At 41.6% G+C, this 18,863-nt stretch overlaps 1 protein-coding gene across 2 annotated transcripts in view; it reads left to right on the top strand.

Annotated features, from left to right (window-relative positions):
- The window catches only part of NUP210L (nucleoporin 210 like), a 166,798-nt gene that overhangs the window by 63,040 nt on the left and 84,895 nt on the right, over window positions 1-18,863 (top strand). For both annotated transcript variants that reach the window (XM_045362680.3, XM_045362683.3), the window contains exons 16-17: window positions 1,559-1,732; window positions 16,889-17,081. In XM_045362680.3, coding sequence (XP_045218615.2) covers window positions 1,559-1,732; window positions 16,889-17,081 — 367 coding nt within the window. The remainder of the gene's footprint in view (window positions 1-1,558; window positions 1,733-16,888; window positions 17,082-18,863) is intronic.

Below are 18,863 nucleotides of genomic sequence, written 5' to 3' on the forward strand. Positions count from 1 at the left end.
GAGCCAAGATCATGCCACTGCACTCCAGCCTGGGCAACAGGGTGAGACTTTGTCTCAAATAATAATAATAGCAATAATAATAATAATAATAATGCTGTCAACAAATACAGCTATCTCTCAAGATCCTGCTTTTTAATTGTTTTGGGTATATATACCCAGAAGTGGAATTGCTTGATCATATGGTAATTCTATTTTTAATTTCCTGAGGAACCACCATACTATTTTCCACAGCAACTGTACCATTTTACTTTCCTACCAATAGTGCACCAGGGTTCCCATTTCTCCAGAACCTCACCAATACTTGTTATTTTCAGTTTCTTTCTTTCTTTTTTTTTTTTCGAGACGGAGTTTGATTCTTGTCACCCAGGCTGGAGTTCAATGGTATGATCTTGGCTCACTGCAACCTCTGCCTCCCAGGTTCAAGCAATTCTCTTGCCTCAGTCTCCCGAGTAGCTGGGACTACAGACGTGTGGCACCATGCCCGGCTAATTTTTGTGTTTTTAGTAGAGATGGGGTTTCACCATATCAGCCAGGCTGGTCTCAAACTCCTGACCTCAGGTGATCCACCCACCTCAGCCTCCCAAATTGCTGGGATTACAGGTGCGAGCCACCGCACTGGGCCTTTGCCCATTTTTGGAATCAGTCTTCTACTATTGAGTATGATGTTAGCTGTGATAAGGCTTTTATTATGTTAAGATAGTTTCCTTCTTTTCCTAGTTTGTTGAGTGAGCTATTAGTAATTTCAGGCCTAATTAACCCCCATTTGAAGTTTCCTAACTTATTTTTGTTTCCACATTCCGTTATTCATTAGTACTTCTACTAGAAATAAGTGGAAACACAAATTAGTTTTTTCACTTTTTATGAACTTGTAACAAAATATTTGGTGGAGGAAAAGACTGAAGTAATTGGTCAAAGTTAGATTCTTTTTTTTTTCTGAGACAGGGTCTCACTATGTTGCTCAGGCTGGTCTTGAACTCCTAGGCACAAGCAATCCTCCTGACTCAGACTTCCAAGTAGCTGAGATTACAGGTACACACCACCATACCCAGTCAAAGTTAGTTTTTTTTTTTTTTTTTAGACAGGGTCTCACTGTGTTGCCCAGACTAGAGTGCAGTGGCATGAACATGGCTCACTGTAGTCTTGACCTCCTGGGTTCAAGGAATCCTCCTGCCTCAGTCTCTCAAGTAGCTGGGACTACAGGCATGCACCACCATGCCTCGCTAATTTTTAGATTTTTTGTAGAGATGTGGTCTTACTATGTTGCCCAAGATGGTCTTGAACTCCTAGACTCAAGTGATCCTCCCAAAGTGCTGGGATTATAGGCATGAGCCACTGTGCCTGACCTAGATTTTTTTAATGTTCCATTTGTTTTCAAAGTTTCATGATATTATTAATGCCCTTTAGCACAGATAATTAAGAACTATAATGTCTTTAAGGGATTTGGCAGATTATAATGTGAAAGGGACTCTCTATGCTGGAATTTGAATAATTCTAACACATTTATATTGGCATCAAGTATCTACCCACAATTATCTCTTGCTTTGATATTTCCTTAAAGGTTCTCACATTCCGAATTGGAAATCATCCAGGTGTCCTGAACCCTAGTCCAGCTGTAGAGGTTTTGCAGGTTCGCTTCATATGTGCCCACCCTGCCAGTATGTCAGTAACGCCAGTATACAAGGTGCCAGCTGGTGCCCAGCCATGTCCTCTGCCACAGCACAACAAACAGCTGGTAAGTACAGAGTATGTTTCCAACTAAGTTGGCACTTTTATCTTCCATGCTTTAGAGATAGTCTGGAATTCTTTGGGGTATATATCCAGAAGTGGAATTGCCAGATCATATGGTAATTCTATTTTTAATTTTTTGAGGAACCGCCATACCGTTTTCCACAGCAGCTGTACTGTCTTACATTCTTACCAACAGTGCACAAAGGTCCCCATTTCTCCACTTATCAACATTGAATAAATTATTTTATTCATTACTCATTTTCTGATAGTGTCTGAGGAGAGGTGATTAAACTAGATTAGAATTGGCTACACTTGTTTACTATACTTAAGTACATAATCAGCTTGTGATAATGGCAACAGACAATTAAGATCTGACTACATAACTTCCAAATTTTGCTGATACCTTTGCTACCAAATCTTTTATTAACAATATTAATAAGTAATAAAATTTACCTCTTCTCCAAACCAATCATGAAGAATAGTGGTAAGCAATAATGTAGCTACTAAGTAGGAAATGGGGTATGAAAAATAAATGAGTTATCTATCCTAGAAAGTAGAACATCATATTATATAATAAACAATGTTGAGTACAGGTCCAAGCTTGGGAGCATAGAAGTCATTACTTAGCCTATACGGAACAGAGCAATCAATTAGTTATTCCCATTTTCTGGATGAGAAAACTGAGCCTCCTAAAAGTCGATTAATTTTCTCAGTCACAAAGCTAGAAAGGAACACATTCTGTCTGGCTCCAAAGCACATGTTATTTGTGCCATACTGCCTTTTATTATGAAGAACAACAGTATGGGATGTTACAGGTTGTGAACTCATTTTTTCGAGTCAGACTTCACATTAAATATTATTTGAAGTTTATGAAGGAGTTACTTTTTCTAAAGCACTCTGAGTGGAGTAGAATAAAAGTTACCCCTGTAACATCATTGTCATTCAATGGCATTTTTCTTTTCATTTGAAATAATTCAAATTTACAGACAAGTTGCAAGAAAAGAACTTTTTCCCTGAACCATTTGAGACTAAGTTACAGACATGATTATCCATCACCCTATTGACCTACACTAGCATATATTCACCCTTTTTTTCTTTTTTTGAGACAGGGTCTCACTCAAGTCATCCAGGCTGGAGTACATGGCACTATCTGCAGCCTCAACTTCCCCCTCAGGTGATTTTCCCACCTCAACCTCCCAGTTAGCTGGGATTATAGGTGTGTGCCACCACGCTGGCTAATTTTTTGTATTTTTAGTAGAGATGGGGTTTCGCCATATTGCACAGGCTGGTCTTGAACCCCTGGGCTCAAGGGATCCACCCATCTCAGTCTCACAAAGTGCTGGGATTAGAGGTGTGAGCTAACGCGCCCAGCAGATCACCCTTTTAAAATGTTCAAATCAAAGTTGTGCAACCATCGCTGCTATCTAACTTCAGATCATTTTCATTTTCTCCGGAAGAAACTCCATACCCATTAGCAGTCACTCCCTATTTCCTCCATTTCTCAACCCCTGGCAACCACTAATAGACTTTCTGTCTCTGTGGATTTGCCTATTCTGACATTTCATATGAATGGAATAATACAATATGTGTCCTTTGTGCCTAGCTTCTTTCATTTAGCATGTTTTCAAGCTTGTATCAGTAGTGCATTTTTAATGGCTAAGTAATATTCCATTGTGTAGATATACTACATTTTGTTTATCCAGCCATCAGTTGATGGATATATGTGTTGTTTCTACCTTTGGCTATTATGAATAATGCTGCCATGAACATTCATCTACAAGTTTTTATGTGAACATATGTCTTCATTTCTCTAGAGTATATAGCTAAGAGTGGAATTGGTGGTTTTTATGTTAATTCCATGCTTAGCCTTTTGAAGAACTTCCAGCTGTTTCCAAAGTGGCTGCACCATTTACATTTCCACTAGCAGTGTATGAGGCTTCCAGTTTCTCCATATCCTTGCCAACAATTGCTATTATGTGTCATTTTGATTATAGCCTTCCTAGTGGGTGTAAAGTGGTATCTCATTGTGGTTTTGATTTGTATTTCCCACTGTCTAATTATGTTGTGTATCTTTTTTTTTTTTTTTTTTTTTGAGATGGAGCTTCACTCTTTTCGCCCAGGCCGGAGTGAAGTGGTGCGATCTCGGCTCACTGCAACCTCCAGCCCCCAAGTTCAAGTGATTCTCCTGCCTCATCCTCCTGAGTAGCTGGGATTATAGGCAAGCACTATCACGCCTGGCTAATTTTTGTATTTTTAGTAGAAATGGGGTTTTACCATGTTGGCCAGGCTGGTCTCAAACTCCTGACCTCAGGTGATCCACCCGCCTTGGCCTCCCAAAGTGCTGGGATTACAGGTGTGAGCCACCATGCCCAGCCTATGTTGCGTATCTTTTTATGTGCTTATTGGCCATTTGTATATATTCTTTTGACAAATGTATATTCAGATCCTTTGTCAATTTTTAATTGAATTATATGTCTTTTTATTGAGTTGTAAGAGTTCTTCATTTCTTATATTCTACATACAAGTCTCTTTTCAGATATATGATTTGCAAAAATGTTCTCTCATCACATAGGTTATCTTTTACTTTTTTTTTTAAGACACAGGGTCTCACTTTGTCACTCAAGCTGCAGAGCAGTGACATGATCATAGGTCACTGTAACCTCCAACTCCTGGGCTCAAGCTCTCTATCCTCTCACCTCAGCCTCCTAAGTGGCTGGGACTACAGTCACATGCCACCACACCCAGCTAATTTTTTTTTTTTTTTTTTTCTGTAGAGACAAGGTCTCACTATATTGCCCAGGCTGGTCTCAAACTCCTGGCCTCAAGTGATCCTCCAGCCTTGGCCTCCCAAAGTGCTGGGATTACAGGCATGAGCCACCATGCTTGGCCTCACTTTTCTGATGACATCTTCTGAAGCACAAAAGTTTTTAACTTTGATGAATTCTGATTTGTCAATTTTGTTACTATAGTTGTTGTTTGTACTTTTGGTGTTATATCTAAGAAACCATTGCCTAATCTGAGAGCATGAAGATTTATGCCTTTGATTTATTCTATGAGTTTTATAGTTTTAACTCTTACATTTAGCTCTCTGATCCACTTTGAGTTGATTTTTATGGTGTGAGGTAGGGATATAACTTCATTTTTGTGTTTTGGGTTTTTTTTTCTTTTTTCTTTTTTTTTTGAGACTGAGTCTTGCTCTATTGCCCAGGCTGGAGTGCAGTGGTGTGATCTTGGTTCACTGCAATCTCTGCCTCCTGGGTTCGAGTTATTCTCATGCCTCAGCCTCCCCAGTAGCTGGAATTACAAGTGCCTGCCACCACGCCTGGCTAATATTTTATTTTTAGTAGAGACTGGGTTTCACCATGTTGGCCAGGCTGGTCTCGAATTCCTGATCTCAAATGATCTACCCGCCTTGGCCTCCCAAAGTGCTGGGATTACAGGCATGAGCCAGTGTGCCCAGCTTCATTTCATTTTTTTTACATGTTGGTATCCACTTGACCCAGCACCATTTGTGAAAACAATTATTTCTTATCCTTTGAGTTGTCTTGGCACTCTTGTTGCAAATCTATTAATCATAAACATGACAGTTTATTTCTGGACTCTGAAATCTGTTCTATTGATCTATACATCTTTATGCCAGTACCACACTGTCTTGATCACTGTAGCTTTGTAGTAAGTTTTGAGGTTGGGAGGTATGAATTTTGCAACTTTGTTCTTTTTCAAGATTGTTTTGGCTCTTCTGGGTCCCTTGCATTTCCACATAAATTTTTAGGGTCAGCTTGTCAATTTCTGCAAAGAAGCCAGCAGAGATTCTGATAGGGATTGCATTGACTCTGTAGATCAGTTTGGAGAGTATTGCCATTTTGATAATATTGTCTTTTGATTTATGAATATGGATGTCTTTCTGTTTATTCGTATCTTTAATTTCTTTCAACAGTGTTTCCTGTTTGGAGTATACAAGTTTTACACTCACTAGATTTATTCCTAAATATTTTGCTTTTTTGATGCTATCATAATTTGAATTTTTCTTTAATTAATTAATTAATCTATTTATTTATTTTGAGACGGAGTCTTGCTCTGTCACCCAGGCTGGAGTGCAGTGGCACGATCTCGGCTCACTGCAAGCTCTGCCTCCTGGGTTCACACCATTCTCCTGCCTCAGCCTCCCGAGTAGCTGGGACTATAGGCACCCGCCACCAAGTCCAGCTAATTTTTTTTTTTATTTTTAGTAGAGGCAGGGTTTCACCATGTTAGCCATCATGATCTCAATCTCCTGACCTCATGATCTACCTGCCTCAGCCTCCCAAAGTGCTAGGATTACAGGCACGAGCCACTGCACCTGGCCTTTAATTTTATTTTTAGTCCAGGTGCTGTGGCTCACGCCTGTAATCCCAGCACTTTGGGAGGCCGAAGTGGGTGGATCATCTGAGGTCAGGAGTTCAAGACCAGCCTGGCTGCTGTGGCTGGTAATTTATTGGTTATTTAGAAGTGTTTTTGTTTAATTTCCACACGTTTGTGAATATTCCAGATTTCCTGTTACTGATTTCTGATTTCACTCCATTGTGGTTAGAGAACATACTTTTAAATTTAAATCCCCCCCTCTTTTTTTTTTTTTTTTTTTTAAAGAAATGTGGGTCCCGGATGGATGCAGTGGCTTATGCCTGCAATCCCAGGACTTTGGAAGGCCAAGGCAGGTGGATCACTTGAGCCCAGGAGTTGGAGACCAGCTGGGCAACATGGCAAAACCTATCTCTACCAAAAATACAAAACTTAGCCAGTCTCATAATCTGGTCTCAAAATAAATAAATAAATAGACAAAATTAAAAAAAAAAAAAATAAATAAAGCAGGGTCTCAACCAGCCTGGGCAATATAATGAGACCTTGTCTCTACAAAAAATTTAAGGCTGGGTGTGGTGGCTCATGCCTATAATCCCAGCACTTTGGGAGGCTGATGCGGGGGGATCACTTGAGGTCAAAAGTTCGAGACCAGCCTGGCCAACGTGGTGAAACCTAAAAATACAAAAACTAGGTGTGGTGGCACATGCCTGTGAGTCCAGCTACTCAGGGGCCGAGGTATGAGAATCGCTTGAACCCAGGAGACGGAGGTTGCAGTGAACCGAGATCACACCACTGCACTGCAGTTTGGGCAACAAAGCAAGACACTGTCTCAAAAAAAAATAATAATAAAATTAAAAATTAGCCAAGCATGGTAACGTGCTCCTGTAGTCTCAGCTACTGGGTAGGCTAAAGTGGGGAGATTGCTTGAGCCTGAGAAGTGGAAGCTCCAGTAAGCCAAGACTGTGCCACTGTACTCCAGCCTGGGTGACAGGGTGAGACCCTGTCTCAAAAAAAAAAAAAAAAAAGGAAAGCAAAACAACAGCATTTACCACCCTGTTGAGTCTACCACCATCTCTAAATTGCACTGGTTAACTTTTACCCTTAGTAACTGAACACAGCACAGCTGCAGTTTCATACCATGGATAACAAGGTAGCCACCCAGGAATTAAAGGTTCCTCATCCCCCATCCTTTCATCCTTTCTCGTCCCAAACCACATGTTTCTGTGCCACAGTGCCATTCTATCAAATCCCACCTCATTCACACCAATTGTTCCCAAAAAACTCTCAAACTGTGTTTTTCCTCTGCTCTCACACCACCACAATCATTAACACAGAAGATTTCTGTTTCATGAAAAATATGAGAGAGGGAAGAAGAAAAAAGAAGACTCCTGTAACCAAATGTATGCGTTTTTCCCCACGTATCAAGCAGCAGACACCAGCTGGGTGTCCTCCAATTCAATTCTGTCACTATCTACCTGGAGCTACCGTCAAATTTCACAGGTTGAGGGCTCAGTCCCCAAGGCTGCCCCCACCTAAGACACAAGTTGCAAATGCAGGCCTCCAGAACTTCTGACCAACTGGCCTCAAGTTGGGGTTCCCCTGACCTCCTCTTTGGGTTCAATTAATTTGCTGAAGTTGAGAGGTGAAGCTGGCTGGGCTTTTGGGCCGGGTGGGGACTTGGAGAACTTTTCTGTCTAGCTAAAGGATTGTAAACACACCAATCAGGGCTCTGTGTCTAGCTAAAGGTTTGTAAACGCACCAATCAGTGCTCTGTGTCTAAAGGTTTGTAAACGCACCAATCAGCACGTTGTAAAAACGGACCAATCAGCACTCTGTAAAATGGGCTAATTGGCAGGACATGGGAGGGGCCAAATAAGGGAATAAAAGCTGGCCCCGGAGCCAGCGGCACCACACACTCAGGTCCCTTTCCAGGCTGTGTAATCTTTGTTCTTTTGCTCTTCACAATAAATCTTGCTGCTGCTCACTCTTTGGGTCTGCACTACCTTTATGAGCTGTAACACTCACCACAAAGGTCTGCAGCTTCATTCCTGAAGCCAGGGAGACCACGAACCCACCGGGAGGAATGAACAACTCCAGACGCGCCACCTTTAAAAGCTTTAGGACGAAGGTCTGCAGCTTCACTCCTGAAGTCAGCGAGACCACGAACCCATCAGAAGGAAGAAATTCCAGACACATCTGGTCACCTGAAGGAACAAACTCCAGACACACCATCTTTAAGAACTGTAACACTCACTGCAAGGGTCTGTGGCTTCATTCTTGAAGTCAGGGAGACCAAGAACCCACCGGAAGGAACCAATTACGGACACAAAGTGACTCATAGAACTCAGGGAAATATTTACGTATGTTTACCAGTTTATATATAAAGGATATTGTAAAGGACACAGGTGAAGAGATACATAGGGTGAGGTATAGGAATGGGGTGTTGAGCTTCCATGCCCTCCCTCGGCATGCCATCCTCTGGGAATCTCCACCTGTTCAACTATCTACAAGCTCTCTCCAAATATTATTGAATTGTCTGTTTCTTCCTCAATTCTGTCAGGTTTTGCTTCATGTATTTTGAGGCTCTGTTATTAGGTACATATGCATTTACAATCGTTATATCTTTTTAATAGAGTGACCCTTGGCAATACCACGATGCAATTCTGACACCAATATGCAGTTAGCTCAGACTCCACAGTTTTCAGGGCGCAGTTCCCAACAAGACTGCCCTCACTTTGGATGATAGCTGCAAACTGAGGGACTCACAGGCCACGCACACTTCTGACCAAGTTTGGTAGTTTGTTAGAATGACTCACAGTTTCATTATAAAGGATACAAATCCTTTTGTATCCTTTGAGAAAGATCTTCAGAGAGTCCCAGACACGGAGCTTCCATGCCCTCTCCATGGAGTTAGGATGTGGTGAAAACATATCAGGTGGAAGACATCAATGTGTTTACCAAACAGGAAATTCCACTGAGATTTGGTGTCCAATGTTTTGTTTTGTTTTTTTTGTTTTTTGAGACAGGGTGTCACTCTGTTGCCCGGGCTGAGTGCAATGGCATGATTATGGCTCACTGCAGCCTCACTTCCTGGGCTCAAGTGATCCTCCCACCTCAGCTTCTCGAGGAGCTGGGACCACAGGTGCGTGCTATTACACTCAGCTAATTTTAAATGCCTGGGCGCCACTCCAGGCAGGGTCCCCACCCAAGGGGTCCCTCTGTCTTAGGACTGTAGTTACTGTGGCTTGTAGAATGGGGCAGTCAAGGGGCTGAGATCAGGAGTTTGAGACCAGCCTGGCAAACATGGCGAAACCCCATCTCTACTAAAAATACAAAAAGGAGCCAGGCATGGTGGTGCATGCCTGTAATCCCAATTACTTGGGAGGCTGAGGCAGGAGAATCGTTTGAACCTGGGAGGCGGAGGTTGCAGTGAGCCAAGATTGTGCCATTGCACTCCAGCCTCGGTGACAGAGCAAGACTCCATCTCAAAAAAGAAAGAAAGAAAAAGGAGAAAGAAGTGGCTGGGCACAGTGGCTCATACCTGTAATCCCAGCACTTTGGGAGGCTGAGGCAGGCGGGTCACTTGAGGTCAGGAATTTGAGACCAGCCTGACCAATATGGTGAAACCCTGTCTCTACTAAAAATACCAAAAAATGTCCCAAGCATGGTGGCGTGCACCTGTAGTCTCAACTGCTTGGGAGGAGAGTCTGAGGAAAATCACTTGAACCCAGGAGGCAGAGGTTGCAGTGAGCAGAGATGGCACCACTGCACTCCTGCCTAGGTGACAGAGCGAGACCATCTCAAAAATAAATAATAAATAACAGCAACCAAAAAAATCTTTAGTAGAGATGGGGTTTCATTATGCTGCCCAGGCTGGTCTCGAACTCCTGAGCTCAGGCAATCCACCTGCCTCAGCCCCCCAAAGTGCTAGGGTTACAAGTGTGAGCCACCACACCTGGCCCTTTTTCTTTTTTTTTTTTTTTTTTGAGACAGAGTCTCGCTTAGTCGCCCAGGCTGGAGTGCAATGGCGCGATCTCGGCTCACTGCAAGCTCCGCCTCCCGGGTTCACGCCATTCTCCTGGGACTACAGGCGCCCGCCGCCTCCCCGGCTAATTTTTTGCATTTTTAGTAGAGACGGGGTTTCACCGTGTTAGCCAGGATGGTCTCGATCTCCTGACCTCGTGATCCGCCCACCTTGGCCTCCCAAAGTGCTGGGATTACAGGCGTAAGCCACCGCGCCCAGCCCCTGGCCCTTTTTCTTGCATTTTGAGTGTGTCATCTCACTGCCTTCTGGTCCTCATGGTTTCTAATGGAAGATCAGCTATTGATCCCATGGAAGATCCCTTAATGAGGGGTGAATCCCTTCCCTTTCTGTTTTTATGATTCTATCTTTGACTCTGGACAGATGGATTATGATGTGTTTAGATGTAAATCTTTTTGAATTTATTCTACTTGATGTTGTTTGAGCTTCTTGAATGTTTAGATTAATGTTTTTCATCAATTTGGTAAGTTTTGGCCATTATTTCTTCAAATATTCTTTCTTCTTCTATTCTTCTATCTCCTCTCCTTCTAGCAGTCCCTTTTTGCATATACTGATACACGTGATGGTGTTCCACAGGTCTCTGATGTTTGTTCTTTTTTTTTCATTCTTTTTTCTTTTTATTCATCAGACTGGATAATCTCAGTTGACCTATCTTCAAGTTCTCCAATTCTTTCTTCAGCCTGTTCAAATCTGCTGTTGAATTCCTCTAGTTAATTTTTTGTTTCAATTATTGTACTTTTCAACTTCAGAATTTCTTTTTGATTCTTTTTTGTTATGACTTCTATCTCTTTATTGGTATTCTTTATGTAATGTGATACCACTTTTGTATTTTCCTTTAGTTATTCAAACATGAACGCCTTTAGTTCTTTGGACAGTAAAGTTAATTGGAAGTCTTTGGCTGGGCACAGTGGCTCACGCCTGTAATCCCAGCACTTTTGGAAGCTGAGGTCAGTGGATCATGAGGTCAGGAGTTTAAGACTATCCTGGCCAATCTGATGAAACCCCGTCTCTACTAAGAATACAAAAATTAGCCAGGCATGGTGGCGCATGCCTGTAGTCCCAGCTACTTGGGAGGCTGAGACAGGAGAATCACTTGAACCCGGGAGATGGAGGTTGCAGTGAGCCAAGATCGTGCCACTGCACTCCAGCCTGGTGACAGAGTGAGACTCTGTCTCAAAAAATAAAAAAGAAGTATTTGTCTGGCCCAGGCATGGTGGCTCATACCTGTAATTCCAGCACTTTGGGAGGCCGGGGTGGACAGATCCTTTGAGTTCGGGAGTTCAAGACCAGCCTGAGTGACATGGCAAAACCCTGTCTCTACAAAAATATAAAAATTAGCCATGCATGGTGGTGCATGCCTGTAGTCCCAGCTACTTGGGAGGCTGAGGTGGGAGGATTGCTTGAGTCCAGGAGGCACAGGATGCGGTGAGCTACGATTGCATCACTGCACTCCAGCCTGGGCAATGAAGTGAGACTCCATCTCAAAAAACAAAAAAAAAGAAAAGAAAAGAAAAAAGAAGTATTTGTCTTGTAAGCTCAATGTCTGGGCATTCTCAAGGACAGTTTCTATGGAAACTGCTTTTATTCTCATGTATGGTCATACTTATTTCTTTACATTTCTAATCTTTTGTTAAAAACTCAACATTTAGTATAATGTAATGTAGCAACTCTGAAATAAGCTTCTTCCCCTCCCCTGCTTTTGTGGTTGCTTGTGTTTTTTTGTTTTTGCTGAGAACATTTATTTAGTGACTTTTCTGAACTAGTTCTGTAACATCTGTACTCTTTGACCTGTGTAGCTACTAAAAGTCTCTGCTTAATTAGCTTCATGGACAGCTAATTATTGTAAATATTTATTTGTGTTCCTGGTATTTTTATTGAGATTATGTTAAATTTATTTATTAACTTGGAATAAGTGGGATATTTATGATGTTGAGTCATTGAGTCATCTTGTCAAAGAATGTGTATATGTGTGGGTGTATATATGTATGTGTATGTCTCACATATATGAGAGAGTTTACAGACATGTTTTAAAATTGCTGTACAACTTATGATACTTTTTTTAAACAAATTTTATTTACAAGCTCTGTTCACTGAAAGGGCCTACACCCCAACAGTGATGTACAAACATCTTGGTTTCTAAACACTAGTCCCCATTTAAAGGAATCAGAGCATTTTGGAGAACTAGTTGATTCCAGCTCAGTAGGGAAAGTGCACAATGATTCTGAAACAACTTGTGTTAGAAAGCAAAGAAGCACTCAAAGAGTAATGGTGACTTCTCAAAAAGAAGCTGACTTGAAGGGACCCCTGCTGTCCAAATTGTAGATAATTTGAGCATCCAAAAAATAATGGTAGAGGGTTGAAAAATTACCTGTTGAGTACAATGTTTACTACAGTAAAAGCCCAGACTTCACCACTATGTCATACATGCATGTAAGAAATCTGCATTTGTACCCCTTAAATATCTTTTAAAAAATGACGACAGAAATATCAACTTAAAATTAATGATCCCAGCCGGGTGCGGTGGCTCACTCCTGTAATCCCAGCACTTTGGGAAGCCGAAGGGGTGGATCACAAGGTCAGGAGTTCGAAACCAGCCTGGCCAACATAGTGAAACCCCGCCTCTACTAAAAATACTCAAAAAATTAGCCAGGCGTAGTGGTGGGCGCCTGTAGTCCCAGCTACTCGGGAGGCTGAGGCAGGAGAATCACTTGAACTGGGGAGGCGGAGGTTGCATTGGGCCGAGATCATGCCACTGCATTCCAGCCTGGGTGACAGAGTGAGATCTCCGTCTCAAAAAACAAACAAACAAACAAAAAACAAAAACATGATCCCATAGTGATGCTCAAGATTATAAGAGGAAAATGAAGGAAGAAAGAGAGACAGAAGGAGGGAGAAAGAGAAGAGAAATGAATTGAGGAAGGAAGGAAGAGAAGGAGGATGGAAGAGAAAAAAGGATGCTCTTTTCCAGGAAAATACCAGCTTATATAAAATGAATCATAGAATTAGAAATTTATGATTTTGTAATCCTCCTTGTAATAATTGGTCCTGGCAAAGATCATCAATGGATATTAAGACTAGTAGGTGAAAGCTTGTTGGGAAATTGGATAGTCTCAAGATTTCAAATTATCACTCACACAGGGGAAACCATACCTTTATACTGGAGAGATCTCCAGTGGCAATCACCACCTTCAGCAGATCATCAAATTTGGCATCACTAATAGTGGTGCAACCTGATATTATCTGCAAGTAAATTTTTAACAGACTCTCCAAAAAAAAAAAAAAAAAATACTAAGGGGACCCAATTTGTAACATGTGCCAAATTCTATGGTGTGAATATTCCCGTCATGGCCAATTTCAGATTACCAATATGATATCACTATTCAGAGTTGTAAAGAGATGCTAACAATCAGCTTACCTATGAGCCTGCTCTAGTATAACACTGAATTTATTTATTTATTTATTCATTCATTGAGACAGAGTCTCACTCTGTCACCCAGGCTGGAGTGCAGTGGTGCATTCTCGGCTAACTGCAACCTCCACATCCCAGGTTCAAGCGATTCTCGTGCCTCAGCCTCCTGAGTAGCTGGGATTACAGGCACACACCATGCCTGTAATTAACCATGCTTGGCTAATTTTTGTATTTTTAGTAGAGACAGGGTTTCGCCATGTTAGCCAGGCTGGTCTCGAACTCCTGACCTCAAGTGATCCGCCCGCCTTGGCATCCCAAAGTGCTGGGATTACAGATGTGAACCACCATGCCTGGTCCTTATTTATTTATTTGAGATGGTCTCACTCTGTCACCTAGGGTAGAGGGCAGTGGTGCAATCATAGCTCACTGTAACCTTGAACTTGGGCTCAAGCGATCCTTCCACCTCAGTTTCTTGAGTAGCTGCAACTACAGGTGCACACCATCATACGTGACTAATCTTTTTTATTTTTTGTAGAGATACGGGTTTCACACTTTGGGAGGCCGAGGTGGGAGGATTGCTTGAGCCCAGGAGTTCAAGACCGGCCCTGGCAACACAGTGAGACCCCATCTCCACAAAAAATAAAAAAATTCTTGCAGCAGTAAGGTGATATCACATTGTGGTTTTGATTTGCATTTCCCTGATCATTAGTGATGCTGAGCATTTTTTCATGTTTGTTGTCCATTTCTATATCTTCTTTTGAGAATTGTCTCTTCATGTCCTCAGCCCACTTTTTGATGAGATTTTTTTTTCTTGCTAATTTGTTGAAGTTCATTGTAGATTCTGGATATTAGTCCTTTGTCAGATGTATAGATCGTGAAGATTTTCTCCCACTCTGTGGGTTGTCTGTTTACTCTGCTGACTGTTCCTTTTGCTGTGCAAAAGCTCTTTAGTTTAATTAAGTTCCAGCCATTTATCTTTGTTTTAATTGCATTTGCTTTTGGGTTCTTGGTCATGAAATCCTTACCTCAGCCAGTATCTAGAAGGGTTTTTCCAATGTTGTCTTCTAGAATTTTTATAGTTTCAAGTCTTAGATTTAAGTCCTTGATCCATCTTGCATTGATTTTTGTACAAGGTGAGGGATGAGGACCCAGTTTCATTCTCCTACATGTGGCTTGCCAATTTATCCCAGTACCATTTGTTAAATAGGGTGTCATTTCCCCACTTTATGCTTTTATTTGCAAGAATGGCCATAATTGCTGGGCGCAGTGGCTCACGCTTGTAATCCCAGCACTTTGGGAGGCCGAGGCGGACAGATCACAAGGTCAGGAGATCAAGACCATGCTGGCTAACACAGTGAAACCCCGTCTCTACTAAAAATACAAAAAATCAGCCAGGCATGGCGGCAGGCGCATGTAGTCCCAGCTACTCAGGAGGCGGAAGCAGAAGAATGGCCTGAACCCAGCAGGCAGAGCTTGCAGTGAGACAAGATCTCACCACCGTACTCCAGCCTGGGCAGCAGAGCCAGACTCCATCTCAAAAAAAAAAAAAAAAAAAATGGCCATAATTTAAAAAATCAAAAAATAATAGACGTTGGTGTAGATACGGTGAACACGGAACACTCCTCCGCTGCTGGTAAGAATGTAAACTAGTATGACCACTATGGAAAACAGTGTGGAGATTCCTTAAAGAACTAAAAGTAAAACTACCATTTGATCCAGCAATCCCACTACTGGGTATCTACCCAGAGGAAAAGAAGTCATTATACGAAAAAGATACTTGCACACACATGTTTATAGCAGCACAATTTGCAGTTGCAAAGATGTGGAACCAACTGAGATGCCCATCAATCAACAAGTGGATAAAGAAATTGTGATACACACACACGCACACATGCATGATGGAATACTCAGCCATAAAAAAGAATGAATTAGGGCCGGGTGTAGTGGCTCACGCCTGTAATCCCAGCACTTTGGGCGGCCGAGGCAGGCAGATCACGAGGTCAGGAGATCAAGACCATCCTGGCTAACACAGTGAAATCCCGTCTCCACTAAAAATACAAAAAAATTAGCCGGCCATAGTGGCACGCACCTGTAATCCCAGCTACTCGGGAGACTGAGGCAGGAGAATTGCTTGAACCCAGGAGGCAGAGGTTGCAGTGAGCCAAGACTGTGCCACTGCACTCCAGCCTGGGCAACAGAGCAAGACTCCATCTCAAAAAAAAAAAAAGGAAGGAATTGATGGCATTTGCAGCAACCTGGATGGGATTGGAGACTATTATTCTAAGTGAAGTAGCTCAGGAATGGAAAACCAAACATTGTATGCTCTTACTCATAAGTGGGAGCTAAACTATGAGGATGCAAAGGTAAAAGAATGGCACAATAGACTTTGGGACTCGGGGGAAAGGTGGAGAGGGGTAAGAAATAAAAGACTACAAGTCGGGTCCACTGTATACTTCTTGGGTGATGGGTGCACCAGAATCTCACAAATCATCACTAAAGAACTTACTCTTGTAACCAAATACCACCTGTTCCCCAAAAACCTATGGAAATAAAAAATATTTAAAAATAAATTGAAATTAAAATTAATAAAATTTAAAAAATTATCCAGGTGTGGTGGCATACACCCGTAGTCCTAGCTACTCAGGCGACTGAATTGGGAGGATGACTTGAGCCTGGGAGGTTGAGGCTGTAATGAGCCATGGTCACACTGCTGTGCTTCAGCCCATGCAACAGAGAGAGACCCTGTCTCAAAAAAACAAAACAAAAACTGGCCTGGACTTTACAAAAAATTCAATACCATGAAACACAATAACAAAAAAGGGCAAATGTGCCTTTTCTAGATTAAAATATACTAAAGAGGTAAACAAATACAATGCATACATACACCTTAATTAACTTCTAGATCTAAACTAAAAAACATTTAAAAACATTTTGGGGCGATGTTTTGGGAAATGAAAATATTGACTATACATTTGCTGATATTGAATTAGTGTTAATATTATTATGTGTGATACCTGTTTCTTACATAGCAGAATGTTCTCGTATTCTTAGGATACATGCTGAAATACTTAGGGGTGAAGTGCAATGATGCCTACATCAACAAAACAAAATAACATCCATATTTGGAAGGTGAGGAAGGAGAGGGAGAGAGAGAAAAAGGCAAATGTAACTAAATGTTAAGAACTGGTGAATCCAGGTGAAGTGTGTGTATATAGGTAATTATTATATTGTTCTTTCAATAGCAAAAGTTTGCAAATTGTTAAGGTAAAAATATTGAGAGAAAACTCAATCCCTAGCTTTAGAGATATCTTACCAGCTCTTAGGCTATTGATTTTTAAATTTTTGTTTTATTACTTTTTATTTTAATGCAGATTCCTGTGTCAAGACTGAGGGACACAGTCCTGGAACTAGCAGTGTTTGATCAACATAGGAGAAAGTTTGATAATTTCAGTTCACTAATGCTAGAATGGAAATCCTCCAATGAAACACTAGCCCATTTCGAAGATTATAAATCAGTGGAAATGGTAGCAAAAGATGATGGCAGTGGGCAGACCCGGTTACATGGTATTGTGAAAATATACAAGTCTTTTCATATACCTGAGTGTTTCTTTTTTTTTTTTTTTTTGACTTTAAGTTCTAGGGTACATGTGCACAATGTGCAGGTTTGTTACATATGTATACATGTGCCACATTGGTTTGCTGCACCCATTAACTCCTCATTTACCTTAGGTATTTCTCCTAATGCTATCACTCCCCCATCCCCTCACTCTATGACAGGCCCTGGTGTGTGATGTTCCCCGCCCTGTGTCCAAGTGTTCTCATTGTTCAGTTCCCACCTAGGAGTGAGAACATGCGGTGTTTGGTTTTCTGTCCTTGTGATAGCTTGCTCAGAATGATGGTTTCCAGCTTCATCCATGTCCCTACAAAGGACACGAACTCATCCTTTTCATGGCTGCATAATATTCCATGGAGTATATGTGCCACATTTTCTTTTTTTTTTTTTTCTTTTTTTTTTTTAGACGGAGCCTTGCTCAGTCGCCCAGGCTGGAGTGCAGTGGCACGCTCTCGGCTCACTGCAAGCTCCACTTCCAGGGTTCATGCCATTCTCCTGCCTCAGCCTCCCGAGTAGCTGGGATTACAGGTGCCTGCCACTGCACCTGGCTAATTTTTTTTTTTTTTTTTTTTTTTTTTTTTTTTTTTTTTTTTTTTTTTTTTTAGTAGACATGGGGTTTCACCATGTTAGCCAGGTCTCGATCTCCGGACCTCGTGATCCACCTGCCTCGGCCTCCCAAAGTGCTGGGATTACAGGTGTGAGCCACCGCGTCCAGCCCAGTTTCAGCTTTCTGCATATGGCTAGCCAATTTTCCCAGCACCATTTATTAAATAGGGAATTATTTCCCCATTTCTTGTTTTTGTCAGGTTTGTCAAAGATCAGATGGTTGTAAATGTGTGGTGTTATTTCTGAGGCCTCTGTTCTGTCCCATTGGTCTATATCTCCATTTTGGTACAAGTACCAAACAACAGAGATATATCTCTGTTTTGGTTACTGTAGGCTTGTAGTATAGTTTGAAGTCAGGTAGCGCGATGCCTCCAGTTTTGTTCTTTTGGCTTAGAATTGTCTTGGCCATGTGGGCTCTTTTTTGGTTCTATATGAACTTTTCCAATTCTGTGAAGAAAGTCATTGGTGGCTTGATGGGCGTGGCATTGAATCTATAAATTATCTTGAGCAGTATGGCCATTTTCACGATATTGATTCTTCCTATCCATGAGCATGAAATATTCTTCCGTTTGTTTGTATCCTCTTTTACTTCATTGAGCAGTAGTTTGTAGTTCTCCTTGAAGAGGTCCTTCACATCCCTTGTAAGTTGTATTCCTAGATATTTTATTGTCTTTGTAGCAGTTGTGAATGGGAGTTCACTCATGATTTGGCCTCTGCTTATCTGTTATTGGTGTATAAGAATGCTTGTGATTTTTGCACATTGATTTTGTATGCTGAGACTTTGCTGAAGTTTTTTGTCAGCTTAAGGAGATTTTGGGCTGAGACGATGGGGTTTTCTAAATACATGATCATGTCATCTGCAAACAGGGACAATTTGCCTTCCTCTTTTCCTAATTGAACCCCCTTTATTTCTTTCTCCTGCCTGATTGCCCTGGCCAGAACTTCCAACACTATGTTGAATAGGAGTGGTGAGAGAGGGCATCCCTGTCTTGTGCCAGTTTTCAAAGGGAATGCTTCCAGTTTTTGCCCATTTCAGTATGATATTAGCTGTGGTTTTGTCATAAATAACTCTTATTATTTTGAGATACGTTCCATCAATACCTAGTTTATTGAGAGCTTTTAGCATG

This window comes from Macaca fascicularis, chromosome 1 (genome assembly GCF_037993035.2).
Source record: "Macaca fascicularis isolate 582-1 chromosome 1, T2T-MFA8v1.1".
Lineage (NCBI taxonomy): Eukaryota > Metazoa > Chordata > Mammalia > Primates > Cercopithecidae > Macaca > Macaca fascicularis.